We start from the raw sequence: 20,589 nt of genomic DNA, 5'->3' as shown, positions 1-20,589 counted from the left end.
CCAGATTTTACGCTCTCCTATTTCCATCTTGAACAGAGCAAAATCAACCCAATCTAATACCAATTCCACGCAATCAGAGTAACATACGGTTTAAACTAGCATAAAAGATCGGATGAATATTTATAGATGCAAATAGTTGAACACAGGGACCAGGGATTTATGAGGTAGAGCGCTAAAGACAGCCATATTATTGAAGGTTTTTGGTTTGAACAACCAATTATGTCTAGGAACCACCGCAGAACCACCACTAATTAAGGTAGAACGGCAGTGGCGCGTTACTCAAGCAGTAGCAGTAGTAGCAGCATAAACCTATGACCCATAGACTAAGAAGAGACTCGCACTGACCTACATTCGCATCAATTTAAACAACATACGCAAATAGGAAATCATCATAGATACCATTTCGGCAGCGCAGCCGACGGTAGAGTGAGTGCGTTCGCCAATCTAAGAGAGTTGGCCACAATCGGCAATCACAACCGGTTTCTTAGTCCTTCCAGAGTCCGATCCGACCTTCTCGATGGCCCTTACCACATCCATGCCCTCAACGACACGACCGAACACAACGTGCGCACCATCGAGCCAATCGGTCTTATCAGTACAAATGAAGAACTGAGATCCGTTGGTTCCAGGTCCAGCATTCGCCATGGACAAAATACCAGGACCGGTGTGTTTCTTAATGAAGTTCTCGTCGGCGAACTTCGCGCCGTAGATCGACTCACCTCCGGTACCATTTCCAGCGGTGAAATCGCCTCCCTGGCACATGAAATTAGGGATCACACGGTGAAACAACGAGCCTTTGTAATGAAGTGGCTTGCCGCTCCTGCCGACTCCCTTCTCGCCAGTGCACAGTGCACGGAAGTTCTCAGCGGTGCGGGGAGTGACGTCGGCATAAAGCTCCATCACGATCCGGCCGGCCGGTTGGCCGCCGACCGTCATGTCGAAGTAAACTTTAGGGTTTGGCATTCTTGATCTTTTTCTCCTCTTCAGTTCCCTAAATTTCTCAGCGTAGAAGAAGAAGACCCGTGATTATTGGACTCGGCGGGGCAAGCACTTTATATAGCGGTCAAGCTTCGTGTGTATCTATGAAAACTCGATATCCACCGTTGGATCTAAGACACGTGGTGTAATCTAAGTGCTATAAGTCTAACCATGGTTAGGTCAAAAAACATCCTGGTTTACCATGGTTAATTTCGCTATCAATGATTATCGCTTAAGAATCTAGAGAGTATTTCATTTTCGATCTGCGATGAAGTTTGATCCAACGGTGCAGGATTTTTCCAATAAAAAAAATTAAAAGGCATAATTAAATAATTTAAATTTTATAGAGATAGAAATTAAATTGAAAAATCCTAATACATTAACATAATTTTACTCCGTCATTAAATCTTATATCAACAGATGTACCTTCTTTTTCGGTGGCTAAATTAGAGAGACTCAAAATTCAAACATGTTTGGTTCGGGTGACCTGAATTTTTTTTAGAAAGAACGTGAGTAAGAACAAAACATGTTAAACAAACACTGCTCGTTTGTGAAGATAGTTGTCACTTTCAAGAGTAAGGCAAACACCGGTCGAACCAAATTTTACACCATATTGTAGGGTCCACGAAAGAAAACCGTTCTTATTCCAAAACATGGAGGCCAATCACTCTAAAAATAAATAAAAAGAAAATAAAAAGAATATTTGATCCTACGAGTGTAGACCATGGCTTTTCCTTTTGGGAAGAGCTATCATTTGGGTATCCATAAAAGAAGGGCAATTGACATTGAGAAATAAAAGATACTTGAGGCATTTAATTTTTAAAGTTTTTCATTTTGAATGAAATATGATTCTTCTAAAAAAAAAAAAAAAAAGCACGATGTGATTGCGGGATCAAACTATAGTTGAAATAATAGTTTTACACTCCTCTGTCTCCGTTTTTATCCTTTCAACTACACGTTGTTAATTTTTTGTTACTTTGTTTACGACTTATTTTGTAATCCCCATCGAAAAACATGGACAAATTTGAATCTATGACGTCAAAAATATCTAGACTTGCCATGTACTAAGTATCATGTTGAGTAATGTCACTTCGCCCACCCTATCTATTTGCACGTTGGCTAGGGACTTACCTATGTGATTCGCTATGCTTGCTTGTGGCGATCGATGGGACGGACTCTAGTAGCTTGCCTTCATTTCTTAGCACCAAGCAATGGTTTTCCTTCCCCCAACTTTTTACGAGCCATGCTAGTGAGCAATTCAATCAATTCTCCAATTGTCGTCTCCTCGTAAAATCATGAAAGATACCAACCAAGACCTCACATGGGGCAATTTAAAGAGGAAAACACGCATGTCTAATAGTTTTATAGCGAAATTGTAACAGCCCAATCTCACCGCTAGTAGATATTGTCCGCTTTAGATTTTTTCTTTAGGACTGTCCCTCAAAGTTTTTGGACTTTCCCTTATGGGCTTCCCCATTACACTGTCTACTAGGGAGAGGCTTCTACACCCTTATAAGAAATGTTTCGTTCCCCTCTCCAACCGATGTGGGATCTCACAGTCCACCCCCTTAGGGGCCAATATCCTCGCTGGCACACCGTCTGGTGTCTGGCTCTGATACCATTTGTAACAGTCTAAGCTCGCCAATATTATCCTCTTTAGGCTTTTCCTTTCGAGCTTTCCCTCGAGGCTTTTTTGGTTTTGGCTTCCCCGTTACGCGCCTACTAATGAGAGGTTTCCACATCCTTATAAGGAATGTTTTGTTCCCTTCTCCAATCGATGTATGAACTCACAAAAACTATTCATCGTTCAACATCTAGACGTCGATGAGCAGAACTTTCCCATGAAGTAGAGGTAAAAGAAATCAAAAGGAAATGAGGCCTGCATACCCCATGTCATTGGTGATTCAACAAAGTTTCAACTATGATAATCATGTGCTTCAATGAAATTTTTCTAGATTTAAAAAACTGTATCGTTACTAACTTAAGTTCAGATTGGCATTAAGAAACAGATAATGCGAAGAATTCCTTACAAAACTAGTCAACCTTGACTCTCCTGAAATCTTCAACTGCCTAATGTGGGTTGCAGGAATCTGCACATTGTCAGTGTACTATGCAACTGGGATGGAGACGAGTCGTCATTAGTTCTTTTTCTTCGACTTGCTGGACGATCGAGTGAATGCAGTTCCCTAAGTATCAGAGGAGACAAGATTGCAAAAGATATCAGCAGCAGTTTTGAGATTTTCTCAAGACACGTATGAATTTCAGGAACAAAAACAAACCTGAAGCCATTCATCCATAGAGGTGTCAATGGTTTTTGTGCCAACTTCAACCTTGGAAGCAACTCTCTTGGGTTTCTGGTACAAGGAATTGCATAGAATTTTATGTCAAAAGTATTTATATCTCTAGAAATGTCTAAAATTAGATAAGATGCACGTCTTGCAGCTCCGCCTTTCTCATACTCCACATATTAACGTGAGAGGATTCGGTATGAAGGCAAGGAACATGGTTTTTAATAAAAGAACCGGCGGCCGGTAAATACTTGTAAACCAGTTCAGATTACATATTTGATGAAAAAATTGCACGCCCTGATGCTGGGACAATAAGTAAACACCCACTATTCGAATGCATAGTCATCATCAAATGAAGACAAGAAAGATCTATACCTTGGAGAGTTTTTGCTGTATTTGACCATGAATCCACAAGCCAAGTAGAACGAGAAGGGCGATTCCAAGAGTAACTAAAAACACAGTCTCCATGCTAATGAGACCACTGGCTTCAACGACTTCGATAGTACCATTAAAGAAGACGCTTTGGTATGCGGTCTGGTCTATTTCGTAAAAGATAGTGCCCACTAGATCAAAGTTTCCAGGCTGCAGATCAGGAATATGTTAAGTTAATTTCATTTTATAGATTTTTCGAACTACAAAATTGATAAAGAAAAGCAGGTTGGTAAGTATATAAACTGAAAATTCATATTGCGAGGACAAGGAACTGCTATAATAACGATGATGAATATACCTGCAAAAACTTGCTGACAGCAAATATGTATGGGTAAGAAGCTTGGGCTGATGGTGGCACCGTTGCGTTGTGGAAAACCTACAAGTATAATAAGGAAGATGATATAAGTTAAAATTATCGAGCTGAAGTTAATCGAAAGAGAAGCTGTGTTAAGAAAAGTGAAAATATAACTGGAAGTTCATAACTGGTCTTTATAACCAAAGAAAGATAGGCTTGTACTAAAATACAATATTAATAAATCAGAGAGGAATTTGAACTTCAGTTGTAAATTATGTAGCATTATCTTGATGAGAGAGGGAATAGTTATTCAACAGATACGAATCAAACCAATAGCAGCATGATATCCAGCAATGAATATCCTAAAGAGAGTTTCTATTGACATGCAAAACATATTAAAAGAAAGTTTGTACTGACCAATAACAGTCTAAAAGAAGAAAAGAACACGAGCCAAACTCTTTATTCATTACATACAAATAAATTAATGATGTCCAAACACCAATAAGCCAAACTCAAAGAATTCTAGGTGGTCTTGATGTCTTCTTCAAGGAGATTACCAAGTTCTCCGATCTCCACAAGAAATTTGTGAGATCCCACATCGTTCGGGAGGAGAACGAAGCAATTTTTATAAGGGTGTGGAAACCTCCCTCGCAGACGCATTTTAAAAACCTTAAAGGGAAAGCTCAAAGAGGACAATATTTGCTAGTGGTGGGCTTGGGTTCAAAGAGGACAATATTTGCTAGTGGTGGGCTTGGGCCGTTCAAATGGTATCAAAGCCAAACATAGGGCAATGTGCCAGCAAGAAGGATGAGCCCTGGATGGGGGTGGACACGAGGCGGTGTGCCAGCAAGGACGCTAGCCCGAAAGGGGGTGGATTGGGGGTCCCACATCAATTAGAGAAGGGAACGAGTGCCAGCGAGAACGCTGGGTCCCGAAGGGGGGTGAATTGTGAGATCATACATTGGTTGGGGAAGAGAACAAAACATTTTTTATAAAGGCGAGGAAACCTCTTCCTAGCAAACGTATTTTAAAAACCTTGAGGGAAAGCTCGAAAAGGAAAGCCCAAAGAGGACAATGTCAACTAGCGGTGGGCTTGGGCCATTACAAAATTAATGAAACTCGTGATCTATAACACATATTTCATAAACACATTAGTGAAACTAAATCTTCCCAACACAGCAAATCTCCTCTATAAAATTTGGCATTCAACTGATTGAGATCAAAACGCAGGCAAATCAAATTGTGGTACAATGCTGTAATCATCAAATATAATAGAGAACGTTGAGATCATACAACAACTCTATCTAATAATCACATTGTTCTTGTCAGGTTAGTTTTACCTGTCCAGTAAGGTTTTGAATCAACATACGATGATCAAAAGTGTAGTGAATGCTGGCCTTAATAGCTATAACATTCAAGCTCGATTCCCCTGGATTAACAAATAACAGTCGAGGATATTATTGACTGATAAGATTTTGGATCAATGGTAAGCGATAAAAGGTTTAATTAATGAATGCTGGCCTTAATTTCTTTGTTATTACATTCAAGCATGACTGCCAGTTGAACAAAGTTCAATTAAAGAAGTGAATGTACTACAGTCAAGAACATAATCTCAGATGAAAACCCACTTTGCCAACAGAGAAAAGAAATTAAAAAGAACAGATTGAAGTTAGTTTACCATCATTTTTCACTCCGGCGAGTAGTTCGGTCTCTTCACCAGCAGGCACAACTGCAATGGAAGGCATGAACTTCAATGTCAATAATAGATATCAGGAAAGTATGACTATCAAAGAAAAAACACTTACTGCGTGCACTGTTTTTTGGAAAAACGCAGACAGTATCAACTCCTGGAGCAGGGCCGAAGTTCACTTCTCCAAAATCCTGAGAATCTTCTTCGCCCACAATCCCAATATCACTAGCTTCTTCAACAGCCTCAGATGATTCACCATCAGAGTCCGATTGACATGTAGCAGCTGTTAAGCAAGTAAACAACAAAGCAAATGTAAAATGACCCGCTAAAACAATGAAATCCAATGCACTCAAAGCCAGATTTAATATAGATTCCTAATGACCATTTCATTCATAAAATTTTCGATAACGATCCCTCAGCATAGTCAACCTCAATCCTCAAACGAATGATTAATTAATCAATTAAGCTCATTTCACCATCAAAATCAGTGATAGAGCAACTAAATACTAATAGGAAAAGACACGATCCAATACAAAATGAACAATCTGAACTCCCTCCCTCCGATCCACCAGAGAAACAATCAAACCCCTCAAAGTCAAAGATCCAGAAGCCAATAAAACAGAAAATTACCATCATAAACCCTACACGCACAACAAGATCGAAAATCTAATAAAACAGAGTAATAATTCCAAAAGACCAATCCGCAAGACCCAAATGATGGAAAAACGTGTAGATCTAAGATTGGAAAAAGAGCAAACCTTGGAGAAAGGGAGACGCGAGAAGAAGAAGGGCGAGGAAGAAAACTCTGAAGGTTTTCATGGCGACAATGGCGAATCGAACGGAGAGCGTAGATTGAGGAAATTCCGATTAGAGAGAGAAAGGGAGAGACGACCAAGCTTCGATTTTCGAGGGTCAAACTTGGGGATCTATGAGCGACTTTTATTTGGGAATCGAGAAGAGAACCCGTTTTCCCCTAATTTCTATATATATATATATTTTTCTTTTTTTTAAATTAAACCTACAAAAATAATTTCTTCATTTTGTAATATACTTTTTAAATATATTTTATAATTCAATAAAAAAAAATAGCACTCTTAAAATTTTGTTTATTTCACAAATTATTTTTTTAAAAGTATTTTCATTTATTAATTTATTAATAACAACATTTTGTTAAAAAAAAATTGAGTAGCTCTAAATATGGTGAAGACGATGCATTAAATCATACCTTTCGTGAATGATGATGTCATCATAGAAGAATTAGCGTGTCTAGAGCTACTCGAATTTTTATGCTCTTTTTTACCGGATTGATCCGTAAAAACTAAATAGCTTCTAAAGTGAGTACTCATTTCCCTCCCGCAATGGTAAGCTCAATGAAGCAAAATATCGTCATCCTACTACATGTGCAATGTTTTTTTAGCTCGAGTCATATTGTCTACTTTAAGTATAAGCTCTCCTAGATGTACACGGAAGAAGAGTCTCGCGTTGGCCAATGAGATAATCATGGGTTTATAAGTAAGAATTATATATCTATTGGTACATGCCTCTTGGAAGTCATGAAAGCTTATGCTCAAAATAGACAATATCATCAAATTATAGAAGTCTGTGGTTCGAAACAATCCCGATCGAGTGTGCTCGGGAAAGCGTGGAAATAGGGTTTCTTAAGAGGAAGTTCTTTGTATAAGTCCATAAACAGAGCATAGTGGCCTAAGCTGACTTCGAATCAGCATAAACCATGAAAACAAGACACACATGTTTCTTGAAATCCCCATTTAATTCATGGTGTTTTTTGTCTTTGTTTTTGCAAACTTCCAATCCCAACCGGCATCTGCAGCTGAAACACGACAAGCATCATCTTCCAAACATCTACTGTCGCCTGCTGCAATGGAGCTCCGACCACGACACTTGGGCTGTCCAAAGGTTAGACCGACCAATCGATGTTTCCTAGAATATCTTGTTTGAATATAAGCTTTTGGATAAGATGGGAATGGAGTTTTAACCCATGTGGGGTTAGGGTAAGGCTTCTTTCTTCTTTAGACAAACAAAATGTCAAATGGGTCATGGTTTGATTTGGGTTCAGACAAACAAAATGGAAGCAAGCCCTTCTCCTTCAGTTCTTTGTTTGTTCTTGGTAGCTATGTGCTGTTATTTGGCAGGCATCTTTCTAGCTTTCTTTGGATTCAATTTTCTGGGAGTAATATGCCTTTCTTTTTGCTGTCTATTCATAACCTATGTCTTGATCCATGTCTTTGTGCTGCAGGTTGTTTTGATCCCTTGGATCCTAATGGAAACGTTACGATTACTTACGATATTCGAACTTGGACGACTCATGGATACGTGGTGAGTTTAACGTTTGTGCTTAGCTTGCAAAGTATATTTAAAACGCGTTTGTTACGAAGAAGTTTTCACACCCTTATTAAGAATGCCTAGTTCTCCTCCCCAACTGATGTGGGACCCTCCAATCCACACCCTTTGAGGTTTAGTGTCCTTGCTGGCACACTGTATTGTGTCCACCCCCTTCGAGGCTCAACCTCCTTGTTGGTACATCGTCCGGTGCCGGGCTCTAATACCATTTGTAAGAGTCCAAGCCTACCGCTAGCAGATATTGTCCTCTTTGGACTTTCCGTTTTAAGCTTCTCCTCAAGGTTTTTAAAACACGTCTGTTAGGGAGAGGTTTCCATAGCCTTATAAAGAATGATTTGTTCTCCTCCCCAACCGATGTGGGATCTCATAATTCACTCCCCGTCGGGACCCAGTGTCCTCGCTGACACTTGTTCCGTTCTCCAATCAATGTGGGACCCCCCAATCCACCCCTTCGGGCCCAATGTCCTTTCTGACACACCGCCTCATGTCCACCCCCTTTTGAGGCTCAACCTCCTCGCTGGCACATCGCTTGAGCTTTGATACCATTCGTAAAAGACCAAGGCTACCATTAATAGATATTGTCCTCTTTGGGCTATCCCTTTTGAGCTTCCACTCAAGGTTTTTAAAACGCGTCTGCTAGAGAAAGATTTTCACACCCTTATGCTTCGTTCTCCTCCCCAACCGATGTGGGATCTCATAATCCACTCCCCTTCAGGACCCAGTATCCTCGCTGACACTCATTCCCTTCTTCAATCGATGTGGGAGCCCCCAACCACTCCTTCGGGCCCAACGTCCTTGCTGACACACCGCCTCATGTCCACCCCCCTTCGAGGCTCAAACTTCTCAATGGCACATCGCTTGGGGCTCTAATACCATTTGTAATAGACCAAACCCACCACTAGCAGATATTGTCCTCTTTGGACTTTCCCCTTTGAGCTTCCCTTCAAGGTTTTTAGAACGCATCTGGTAGGGAAAGGTTTTCAGACCCTTATAAGGAATGCTTCGTTCCCCTCTCCAACCGACGTGGGATCTCACATCCAATATTGTTGGAACTACTAAACCAACAGAGTTATAAGTTCGAATTAACGTTCTTGAGCGTAATTACAACAATACCTATCATTCAAGTTAGTTTGTGCAATTTTCACTAGTTTTCATCATTTGGGTTTATTTGAAAGATAGGAAAGCTATGAACTTTCTCACCAACATGTCATTCTCAGGGGAGGGTCACTGTCCAAAACTACTATCAATTCCGACACGTGGAGAAGCCGGGTTGGAAGCTGGGGTGGACATGGACGAGGGGTGAAGTCATCTGGTCAATGAGTGGAGCTTTTGCAACTGAACAAGGGAATTGCTCGTTGTTTAAGTTTGACACTCCACATTCCTGTGAAGGGAGCCCTGTCATTCTTGATCTCATGCCGGAGGCATCGCCCGAAAACCGATCGGAGGGTTGCTGCCGCGGTGGGGTTCTTTCTGCTTGGGCTGTGGACCCTTCCAAGTCTTTCACTTCGTTTGAAATTTCAGTTGGGAGTATGGATGAAGATGGCCATGAGCAACCACCGGCCAATGTTACTCTCATGGCGCCTGGTCTTGGTTACACTTGCAGCCCATTTTTGGACGCTCATCCGACCGTTTCTTCTGTCATTGATGGCAAAAGACAAGTTCAGGTTTTTAGTAAGTACTTTAAATGAATATACATTGCCTTTTGGCTCTGGAAATTGCCCAAGTGCCCAAAAGAATGGCACAGTCTGCTGATTCCATGTTTTAATCTTACTCTTATATGCTACGCGATCGCTTTCCTGATATCAAATTCATAGTTTTTTGGAGTCTATTCTTGTAACGGTCCTAGTGTCACTGCTGGCTGATATTGTCCACTTTGGGATTTCCTTTCAGGGTTTTGAAACGGTCTGCTAGGGAAAGGTTTTCACACCCTTATAAAAGGGAAAGTCCAAAGAGTACAATATCTTCTAGCGGTGGACTTGGGCTGTTACAAATAGTATCAGAGCTAGACACTCGGTGGTGTTGGTAGTAAGGACGCTGGCTCCCCAAGAGGAGTTGGATTGTGGGAGGTCCCACATCAATTGGAGAAGGGAACTAGTGCCAGCGAGAACACTAGGCCCTGAAGAGGGGTGAATTGTAAGATCTCACATTGGTTGGGGAGGAGAACAAAACATTCCTTATAAGGGTGTGGAAACCTCTTCCTAATAGACGCGTTTTAAAAACCTTGAGGGGAAGTCTGAAAGAGAAAGCACAAAGAGGACAATATCTGCTAATAGTGGGCTTGGGCCGTTACAATTGGTATCAGAGTTAGACACTGGGTGGTGTGCCAGTAAGGACGCTGGCTCCCCAAGAGGAGTTGGATTGTGGGAGGTCCCACATCAATTGGAGAAGGGAACTAGTGCTAGCGAGGACACTGGGCCTTGAAGATGGGTGAATTGTAAGATCTCACATTGGTTGGAGAGGAGAACGAAACATTCATTATAAGGGTGTGGAAACCTCTTCCTAATAAACGCGTTTTAAAAACCTTGAGGGGAAGCCTGAAAGAGAAAACACAAAGAGGAGAATATCTGCTAGTTGTGAGCTTGGACTCAAGCTTATTATAAGCACAGGTCGACGACCCATAGAATGTTTAAAGGCTTGCAAAGGGACCTGAATGACCTGTGATCTCTTACTAGATTTCATGTTTCTCTTTAGACTTTGTGTATGAAGCTGTTTTGTCAAAAAAAAAAGAAAAACCCATCTCTTTTTCTTGAAGAAAACTTCGACCAAAACCTTAAAAGCAGAAGCTTGACTACTTGTTTTTGCAGGAACATGGAAGTCAACATGTACTTACTCCATGTTTGTGGCGAACAAGACACCACTTTGTTGTGTCTCACTCTCAACATTTTACAATCCCTCCATCACACCCTGCCCTACATGCAGCTGTGGTTGCAGAAAAGCAGACAAAAGCTCTGTTCAGTGTACAAGGTATTTGCTATCTCGTTTTTAGCTGCCATGCTTTATCAGTAGCATACTTGAAAGGTGTTGATCTTATATTAGTTGGAGAGGGAACGAAGCATATTTTATTAGGGTGTGGAAACCTCTCTCTATTAGACGTGTTCTAAAATTTTGAGAGAAAATCCAAAGAGGACAATATCTGCTAACGGTGGACTTGGGTTATTACAAATGATGGTAGAGCTAGGCACCGAACGATGTGTTAGCGAGGATGCTAGGCACCAAAGGGGTGGATTGTGAGATCCCACGTTGGTTGGAGAGGGGAACGAAGCATTCCTTATAAGGGTGTAGAAAATTCTCTCTAGTAGACGCGTTTTAAAACCTTGAGAGAAAGCCCAAAGAGGACAATATCTGCTAGCGGTGGACTTGGACAGTTACAAATAGCATCAGAGTTAGGCACTGAACGGTGTGTCAGCGAGGATGCTGGGCCCTAAAGAAGTGGATTGTGAGATCTCACATTGGTTGTAGAGGGGAACGAAGCATTCCTTATAAGGGTGTGGAAACCTCTCCCAAGTAGACGCGTTTTAAAACCTTGAGGGAAAGTCCAAAGAGGACAATATCTGCTAGCGGTGGATTTGGCCTATTACAAGTAGTATCAGAACTAGGCACTGAATGGTGTGTTAGCGAGGATGTTGGGCCCTAAAGGGGGTGGATTGTGAGATCCCACATTGGTTGTAGAGGGGAACGAAGCATTCTTTATAAGGGTATGGAAACCTCTTCCTAATAGACGTGTTTTAAAACCTTGAGGGAAACCTCTTTTTGGCCTTTTTGTTTTGGTGAAAGCATAGCTTGGGTTGATTGGAAGGTTGGCTATGCATTCTAAATGTTAAAAGATCTCTCTTTTTCGCACGGGCTTCCTCTGCCATCACCATCCGACCTATTTAGTGAGTTCTCGTGGGAGTGGGTCGTGGATTGATAAATATTATGGCAAACCCAGATGAGGTATCATCTTGTTCGGGCTAGTTGTTAAATATTTATACTCGAGAAAGATAGAGCTATACTATTAACTAATTAAACCGACCCTTTTACTGTTGCTTTGAGTTTTTCTCGTTTTGGTTGAGGTAGACCAAATATAGAATGAAATACAAAAATACGAGATGGGTTCTGTTCCATACCTATGCTTACTCTCTCGAAGTATTGCAGGCTTTCAAGGTTTACACTTCGACCTAAAAAATGACTTTCAGTAATGTAGAATTTAAGTCTCTCTTACCGTAAGTTTAAAAATTGTAGTAAAGTGTATAAATTACGATATTTGATTTAAACGTGTGACCTAATTATTTACAACCAACTACAAAAAATGGGTAAAATTAGGGTTAAAAGTGTAATTTCACCACTCCAATTAAATATCTAAATCAATAATTTTCAATTCAACGTCAAGACAAAGTCCCATGTTTCAAGGTTTATGTGTCAATTGCCCTACGAGTCTCCACAACATTCCCACCAATCAAATATCTCCACGTGGCTGTGTTTAATTAGTTGCGCCCATACATTTAGAAACCCAATACCCAAGTTGGCCCAAAATCCCACGTCCCATACTCGCACTCATTTCATCCCTCCGTATCCCAATTCCATTTGTTTAATACCTTGTGATGTCATTTTTAGTCTATTTGTAGGACTCTCTCCCAACAATCCTCTCCTCGAACAACGTACATCATAGAGTCTCCCCTAAGGTCTACGTTGTCCTCGAACAACCTCCCCTTAATCAAGGCTCGACTCTTTTCTCTAGAGCCCTCAAACAAAATACACAATTTGTTCGACACATGAGTCACGTTTGACTACACTTTCGAGGCTGGAAATTTCTTTGTTCAACACTTGAGAATTTGATTGATATGACTACATTAAGGGCATGACTCTGATACCATGTTAGGAATTATGTATCTCCACAATTGTATAATAATGTCATAAACTCTCATGGCTTTGCTTTGGGCTTCCCCAAAATCCCTCGTACTAATGGAGATATATTCCTTATTTATAAACTCATGATCATTCCCTAAATTAGCCAATATGAGACTCCCTCCCAACAATCCTTCCCTCGAACAAAGTACACCATAGAGCCTCCCTTGAGGTCTATGTAGCCCTCGAACAACCTCCCCTTAATTGAGACTCGACTCCTTTCTCTAGAGCCCTCGAACAAAGTACACCCTCTGTTCGACACACGAGTCACTTTTGACTACACCTTCGAGGCTAGCAGTTTCTTTGTTCGACACTTGAGAATTTGATATTGTCCACTTTGAGCATAAGCTCTCGTGACTTTGCTTTGGGCTTCCCAAAAATTCTCGTACCAACGAAGATATATTCTTTACTTATAAACCCCTGATCATTCCCTAAATTAACCAACGTGCCACTCCCTCCCATCTGGACATACATATATATATATATATATATATACCAAATTATTTATTATTATTATTATTATTATTTCCATCAAACAGCCAAAATGAATTGAAACCACGAAAATCATTGGATATTGAAATTCCAAGTTTCAAATAACCGAAATCCCTAGCAAGAAGGGGAAGAGAATAAAATGGCACCTCGCTTTTGAAACAGCCGCCGTTGAGGCTGTTTTACAGAGACTCTTTTGCCACGTTCTATACCATTTTCGCAAATTTTCTACCCATTAGTCGTTTGCAAGTCCCTTGATTGTCCTTTAAATTGCTAAAAAGTCTCGGCCATTGATACCCAAGATCACCATGACTCTTCCCCAGGACATTCCGAGCTCTGCAGAGGATTACATGGATTCTCAGACTCACAGCAACCGCCCAATTTCATCTATTCTCATCATAATCGGTAATCCATCTTCGTATTTGAATGATTTTTTTGTATATACTTTATGTTTACTTTCTTAGTTGGGATTTCGACTGTTGGGTTGTGATTTGGCGATTCAGCTATGCAGACCGAAGCGCTTCCTTTGGTGGAGAAGTTTCAGCTCTCCGAAGATCATAACTCTGTGTAAGTTTTTTTGTTCAACCTTGATGCTCTGACTTGCTAGTCTTGCTAGTGTTCTATTCTGAGGATTATTGGGAGAGGAGTCCCGACTAACTAAGAGATTGATCATGAGTATCAAAACCGTGATTTCTAACGGACCATGTCAATAGAATTTTTGAATGTCGAACAAAGTTGTGAGTCTTTAAGGTGTAGTCAAAAGTGACTCAAGTGTCAGAACAAAGGTGTACTTTGTTCAAGGGCTCTAAAGAAGGAGTCGAGCTTGATTAAGGGGAGGCTCCGAGGGCTCCATAGGCCTCAGGAGAGGCTCTATAGTGTACTTTGTTCGAGGGGAGGATTGTTGAAAATTGTTGGGAGAGGAATCTCACATCGGCTAATTAAGGTGTTGATCATGAGTTTATAAGGAATACATTTCCATGGGTACGAGGCCGTTTGGGAAAACCAAAAGCAAAACCATGAGAGCTTATGCTCAAAGTGGACAATATCATATCATTGTAGAGAGTCGTGATTCTTACCTGAAGATTTTTCTTGGTTCTTGGTATGGTTTCGTTTTTCTTTTTATATCAAGTGCTTGATTGTGCAGGTTTCCAAAGGAGGTTCCGTGGGTTCGTTATCATGGGATGTACAAAGATCTTCAAATTAATTTAATTTGGCCTGGAAAGGATTCAGCATTGGGTATGGATAATTTATCACCAATCACCTTGTTTTCTTTGATTCGTATCTTTCAGTGGAGGATCTCCATGGACTGCTAATGTTAACGACTTGTAATGCATTTCATAAACTGACCTTTACCATCCCCACAGGTTCTGTTCAAGCTCTGTTTGATAGACCTGATTACATTTAATCTCTGGCATGCCTTCTTTCTTTTGATAGTTGAGCTAGGTTTCTTTTTGTTTCCCTTTATTACATGATCTGGTTCAGATTGGCTAGTTATGGCTGCAACTTAGGTGCTTATTATGATCTTACCTATGAAGTACAGATATCAAGTTTAGTTTTTATGACGTCTTTGTGTACTCAACACTCCTTTACGTGCTGGATACTTGAACTATATCTTTAGTACTAGAGCGTTTTAAAAAATAACGGTTCAAGCCTACCGCTAGTAGATATTGTCCTCTTTAGGCTTTCCCTTTCGGACTTCCCCTCAAGGTTTTTTAAACGCGTCTGCTAGGGAAAATGTTTCGTTCCCCTCTCCAATCGAGTGGGATCTCACAATGTATCCCCCTTTAGGGCCAGCATCCTCGCTGGCACTTGTTCCCCTCTCCAATCGACGTGGATCTCACAATCAGTTGGATATAATTATTGAATTGTTAACTTGGTTTTGGGTGTTTTTAGACATTGCTTCATTAGCATCATACAACCAGATTCGTTTCTTTCATCATTTTGGAATAATCATCTGTTGCTATATCCTTGTGTTTTGTGTGTTTCTGTTAGTTCCATGTTCTTCTTTGTTCTTCACGTTTTATTTTATTTTTTATTTTTTATTTTTTGATAATGTGTTCAAAATAGAAGTTACAATGTAAGCTATCTGTTTCTGAAGTTCAAGTTACCTCTCAGGAGTTGATAGTGTCGGCACGATTTCTGCTTCGCTCGTAACCTATGCTTCTATCCAAGCATTGCAACCAGACCTGATCATCAATGCAGGCACTGCTGGTGGTTTTAAGGTATGTGTATATCTTTGATAGCAATCTATTTTTAAGGCTTCAGTGTTGTAACCATTTTTTTCTTCATCATGCATATATTGCTGCCTTGCTACACAGATTTGTTCTTTTAACCTTGATTCAAAGTTAAAAAAAGAGCATCAGACTAGTGTTTCCTTCATGGGACATGTTAATCTCTTTTTTGGGGTTTTCGTCGTCTTTCCTTTTGATCTTCTTTTTCTCCCCCTTGAACACTATTTGTGACATTCAGCCCTCAGTCTTAGTGATGTTGTAACAGCCAAAGCCCACCGCTAGCAGATATTATCCTCTATGGAGTTTCCCTTTCGGACTTTCTCTCAAGGTTTTTAAAACGCGTCTACTAGGGAGAAGTTTCCACACTCTTATAAAGAATGTTTCGTTCCCCCTCTCCAACCGATGTGAGATCTCACAATCCACCCTCATTTCGGAGCCCAGCGTCCTCGCTGACACTCGTTCCCCTCTCCAATCAATGTAGGATCTCACATATGTCCTCTCCTTCTTGTATATGTTTCCAAATCGTTGAATAGTGGTTGTGTTCCTCAATCCAACAATTGTTGAATCTTTTTAAAATTCTGGGATTTATTTTTTAGTTCAACCTACTAACAATTATGAAGGATTAAGATCACTCCTATTTGTGTTTGACTGATGATTGGGTTGCATGCTATCAGGCCAAAGGAGCTAGCATTGGCGATGTGTTTCTGGTATCTGAGTGTGCCTTCCATGACAGACGTATACCTATTCCAGTAAGTATTATTTTCTAGAGCTGAAGAGGCATAATGTATGCTTCAATTTGCAATTATCGTTGAACTTAACAGGTCGATCGTCTTTTCTTGTACGTCGTAATGGCATGTTTGTATGTACAAGTTGAGCACTTTGTGCTGTGATTTGTGATAGCCTGATAGAGTATTAACAGCTTCAATTTTCCTGCTGCTTAATTCTGCCTCAAAGGATTCTTTCATCAGTATATGATGTACTTTACAGGTTTTTGATTTATATGGAGTCGGATTGAAGCAAACACTGAAAACACCGAATCTTCTCGCGGGACTCGACCTAAAGGTGAATTTCTTTCACAAAGAATTAAATAGAGTTAACATTATGGTATATTTATTCTCTCTAAGTTGGATAATCCACAGCATTAGTTTGTTTTGGTACTGCGATGTTATTAGGTAGTCACTTCTGACCTTCAATGTGATGTAAGGGCTCCTAGTTTTCTTTGAAACGTATTTGAAGTTCCCGTTTCGAATAGCTTTCACGTCGATGATGAACCTGAAATGTTTCACCCATATGCATCATTACATGAATATAGATGTAAAGCAGAGCCAAGAAGTTAAATTTAAATTTGAAACTGCATGAAATCTTCCTGCTGTTTGAAACATTAGTTGAACATGTGCTACAAGAAGCATGCCACTGGCTTGATATGTTTTTTTTTATTACAAATTTTCAGTTTTCAATGTTATCAACTTCTATCTAAGTTGGAAAGAAGTCACTTTCATTGTCCATGAAGTGAAGCACTCTGAAAATGTCATGATGATCGAGTTTGCAGAATAATATATATTTGATCAGCTAAGTCATTTCGTTTCTTCTATCAGGTCGGAAAATTATCAACTGGTGACTCGCTGGACATGTCCGTGCAGGATGAAGCATCGATTATAGCTAACGATGCCACAGTTAAAGATATGGAGGTAGGTACCTGGAGTTAACAAAGGCTGATTGACACTGGCATGAATTTCTTTCACTTCCAAATTCCATCAAAGTCTCTTAACTCTTTGATTTTGAATTTCAGGGAGCAGCAGTTGCCTACGTTGCAGATATGTTCAAAGTTCCTGCAATATTTGTAAAAGCTGTAACTGATATCGTCGATGGCGAAAAACCAACTGCAGAAGAATTCTTGCAGAATTTAGCTACAGTTTCTGCTGCATTGGATGAAGCAGTGACACAAGTTATACATTTCATCAGTGGAAAGTGCATTCATGAACTGTAATTTACAAGAGTCGAATAATAACCAAGCATATATACTTTTGGAAATCATATTGTGTACTCTTTTTATTGTACGTTAAAATGTCTTTCGGCCTGCTCGAGCAAACAAATCGATGTAGCAAGTGAGATTTGTCTCTTTTTATATGTGCTTTCATGCACTGAGTATTTGTAATGTGACTATGATGAGAATGGATATCAAACCATGTCGACTCAACTGGACTGCAAATGCACTAAATACACACTTTAACCAAATCTATACCTTACTAATATGCACAGCCTACATGAATCCCCTGCTTCTTAACTAATTACCATTCTAAAATCTTACCTTATTTTCAAATCACATGCCTTCCATTGTAGACTTTGAGCATTCAAACTGCCTTTCTAGGTGATGAACAGGTAGTGTCACTTTATTAATAGCTTTCTTGTCCCTGCAAACTGCAAAAAATTGTTTGATTCCCAAGTTTCTTTGAAAAGTTGGAAATGAAAGATATGAAAAACATAAATGGGGCACAAGAAGCCTACAAGGGAAAGGCCAACTCTGGTAGAGCTACGATCTTGGCACTTGGGAAGGCCTTTCCTCCCCAACTTGTCCCTCAAGACTGCCTGGTCGATGGCTATTTCAAGGATACGAGCTGCGATGATTTAGACCTCAAGCAAAAGCTCACCCGACTCTGTAAGAACTTATTAATGCTAGAGCTTATAAAAACTTCTCATTTTAACTGAATTAACTGTCATCCTGTACTGTAAATCCATAGGCAAGACGACAACAGTCAAAACCAGATACGTGGTGATGTCAGAAGAGATACTGAAGAAGTACCCAGAGCTAGCAATGGAAGGCCAAGCAACCATAAAGCAGAGACTGGAGATATGCAACAAAGCTGTGACAGACATGGCCATTGAAGCCTCACAAGCTGCCATTAAGAACTGGGGAAGGCCAGTTTCAGACATAACCCACTTAGTCTATGTATCTTCAAGTGAAGCTCGCCTACCTGGTGGCGATCTCTTCCTAGCGAAGGGCCTTGGGCTCAGCCCTCACACCCAGAGACTCATGCTTTACTTCATGGGTTGCTCTGGAGGCGTGGCAGGCCTTAGAGTCGCCAAAGACTTAGCTGAAAACAACCCCGGAAGCCGAGTTCTGCTTGTCACCTCTGAAACCACCATTATTGGGTAACTCTTTAAACACTCCCCAAAGCTCATACTAGTTGTTCTGAGAATTTAAACATGAACGTCATTTTCTTTGCAGCTACAAGCCACCGAGTGCAAAACGGCCATACGATCTGGTAGGCGTGGCCTTATTTGGGGACGGTGCAGGTGCGATGCTAATTGGCACAGACCCTGTTTTCGGCATTGAACGGCCACTCTTTGAGCTCCACACAGCAACCCAGAAATTCATTCCAAACACCCAGAACATAATCGACGGGAGACTGTCGGAGGAGGGTATTAGCTTCACAATAGCAAGAGATCTCCCTCAGATAATCGAAGATAACATCGAAAATTTCTGTGAGGCATTTCTTCAAACACTTGGGCTGCAAGAAAAAGAATACAACAAAATGTTCTGGGCAGTACATCCAGGAGGGCCAGCGATACTGAGCAGGTTAGAGAAGAGACTCGAATTGTTACCTGAGAAGCTGACGGCGAGCCGGCGAGCTCTGATGGACTATGGAAATGCGAGCAGTAACACGATCGTGTACGTGCTGGAATACATGGTGGAAGAAAGCTTGAAGAAGAAGATGGGTGGTGGGGAAACTGAGGAATGGGGATTGATTCTGGCATTTGGACCTGGGATTTCGTTTGAAGGGATTCTGACGAGGAATCTTGCCGTCGGAGCATGATTTTCGTCTGGATTATCAGTCTGAAAATTTCGATTTCTGTTATACGCTGCTTTTCAGAAAGGTTAATGGAATGATTTGTTTGAGAATCACTCTTCTTCGATGCTGACGAATGTTTCATTTCATGAACTTCTCAAACTTTAATTTTTATAGAAATTAAATGTCTCTCTTACATGAACCGAAAAAAAAGAGACCGTGCACGATGGTATGATATTGTCCACAAGCTCTGATACCATATTAGATGGACACGACTAAGTTTAGGGCATCACTCTAATATCATGTTAGATGAACATGACTAAGTTTAGGGCATCACTCTGATACCATGTTAGATGAACACAATTCAGAACACGACTCTCTTGTGATATTGTCCACTTTGAGGGTAAGCTCTCATCTTTGCTCTTGTGATATTGTCCACTTTGAGGGTAAGCTCTCATCTTTGCTTTGGGCTTCCCAAAAGACCTCATAGTACTAATAGAGAGAGTATTCTTTGTTTATAGATCCATAATCAATCGCTAAATAAGTCGATGACTTTCATCATCCAACCGTCTCTTCAAAATTAGATCAAAATCTTTTTTCAAAAAATTAAATTTTACTAAATACAAAATTAAAACTTTAGGGTTTTATTAAATATAAGATTTAAATTTATATATCAATATTTATGGTGATATTTTCAAAATACAAACATTCTTAAAAAATAGTTAACAAACTTTTTTTTTTAAATAATTATCTTTTAACGCCCTCCCCATAAACATTTAATATTTAATTATTAATTTTTTAAAAATTAAGTTCATAAATTTTTTATATTGTACTTTTTTAAAAGTGGGTTTCTTTTTTAAACGAATGCTAAGTTTTGAAAAATAAAAATGGAACTTTTTTATTTTTAAAATTAAGTTTATATAAATTACCTAACCCCCAACGTCTAACTTAAAAGAGTTCTACCCAACATCTTTATCATCGAGAAAACTTAACGAGCAAACTTGAGCACATAGATTGACAATAAAGATATTTCTATTTATTCTAAGAGGTCGTATTTAATCTTACTCCCCCACGTGATTTANTAATTTATAGTCCTTGTTTATTTATTAAAAAGAAAAAAAAAATAAAATAAAAGATCTAACTTCACGAAACT

General features: G+C 39.9%; 5 protein-coding genes and 1 long non-coding RNA gene across 6 annotated transcripts; 3 read left to right on the top strand and 3 right to left on the bottom strand.

Moving 5' to 3' along the window:
- Positions 1–94: 94 nt before the first annotated feature.
- Positions 95–2,824, bottom strand: LOC111811195 (peptidyl-prolyl cis-trans isomerase 1-like). The gene is made up of 2 exons (XM_023697952.1): positions 2,815–2,824; positions 95–1,026 (listed from the first exon to the last, which is right to left on the bottom strand). Exon 2 carries the CDS (start codon positions 961–963, stop codon positions 445–447), a length of 519 nt encoding a protein of 172 aa, XP_023553720.1. The 5' UTR covers positions 964–1,026; positions 2,815–2,824; the 3' UTR covers positions 95–444.
- A 16-nt stretch (positions 2,825–2,840) lies between these two features.
- LOC111811194 (translocon-associated protein subunit alpha-like) lies at positions 2,841–6,648 on the bottom strand. The gene is made up of 8 exons (XM_023697950.1): positions 6,442–6,648; positions 5,799–5,966; positions 5,672–5,722; positions 5,334–5,422; positions 3,997–4,074; positions 3,642–3,848; positions 3,258–3,332; positions 2,841–3,164 (listed from the first exon to the last, which is right to left on the bottom strand). The coding sequence occupies exons 1-8, from the start codon at positions 6,500–6,502 to the stop codon at positions 3,117–3,119; spliced, it is 777 nt and encodes a 258-aa protein (XP_023553718.1). The 5' UTR covers positions 6,503–6,648; the 3' UTR covers positions 2,841–3,116.
- Positions 6,649–7,518: 870 nt separating this feature from the next.
- On the top strand, positions 7,519–11,030 carry LOC111776418 (COBRA-like protein 2; the record flags this gene model as incomplete). Its single annotated transcript, XM_023655854.1, has 4 exons — positions 7,519–7,600; positions 7,941–8,020; positions 9,262–9,715; positions 10,849–11,030. Coding segments are annotated over 4 exons (798 nt in total), but the record flags the coding sequence as incomplete, so codon positions are not given.
- Positions 11,031–13,517: 2,487 nt separating this feature from the next.
- Positions 13,518–17,845, top strand: LOC111811193 (5'-methylthioadenosine/S-adenosylhomocysteine nucleosidase 2-like). Its single transcript, XM_023697949.1, has 8 exons — positions 13,518–13,822; positions 13,921–13,984; positions 14,562–14,653; positions 15,533–15,639; positions 16,323–16,397; positions 16,636–16,710; positions 17,244–17,336; positions 17,438–17,845. The coding sequence occupies exons 1-8, from the start codon at positions 13,726–13,728 to the stop codon at positions 17,633–17,635; spliced, it is 801 nt and encodes a 266-aa protein (XP_023553717.1). The 5' UTR covers positions 13,518–13,725; the 3' UTR covers positions 17,636–17,845.
- Positions 16,717–18,395, bottom strand: LOC111811196. The gene is made up of 4 exons (XR_002817510.1): positions 18,154–18,395; positions 17,957–18,066; positions 17,345–17,477; positions 16,717–16,920 (listed from the first exon to the last, which is right to left on the bottom strand). It is a non-coding gene; the product is annotated as an uncharacterized LOC111811196 (long non-coding RNA).
- On the top strand, positions 18,138–19,632 carry LOC111811190 (type III polyketide synthase B-like). The gene is made up of 3 exons (XM_023697946.1): positions 18,138–18,304; positions 18,387–18,798; positions 18,875–19,632. Exons 2-3 carry the CDS (start codon positions 18,422–18,424, stop codon positions 19,461–19,463), a joined length of 966 nt encoding a protein of 321 aa, XP_023553714.1. The 5' UTR covers positions 18,138–18,304; positions 18,387–18,421; the 3' UTR covers positions 19,464–19,632.
- Positions 19,633–20,589: the final 957 nt, after the last annotated feature.

This window comes from Cucurbita pepo, chromosome LG15 (genome assembly GCF_002806865.2).
Source record: "Cucurbita pepo subsp. pepo cultivar mu-cu-16 chromosome LG15, ASM280686v2, whole genome shotgun sequence".
In the NCBI taxonomy this organism is placed as follows: Eukaryota; Viridiplantae; Streptophyta; class Magnoliopsida; order Cucurbitales; family Cucurbitaceae; genus Cucurbita; species Cucurbita pepo.
Note: the sequence above shows the minus strand (reverse complement) of the source record. Positions and strands in the feature narration are given on the sequence as shown.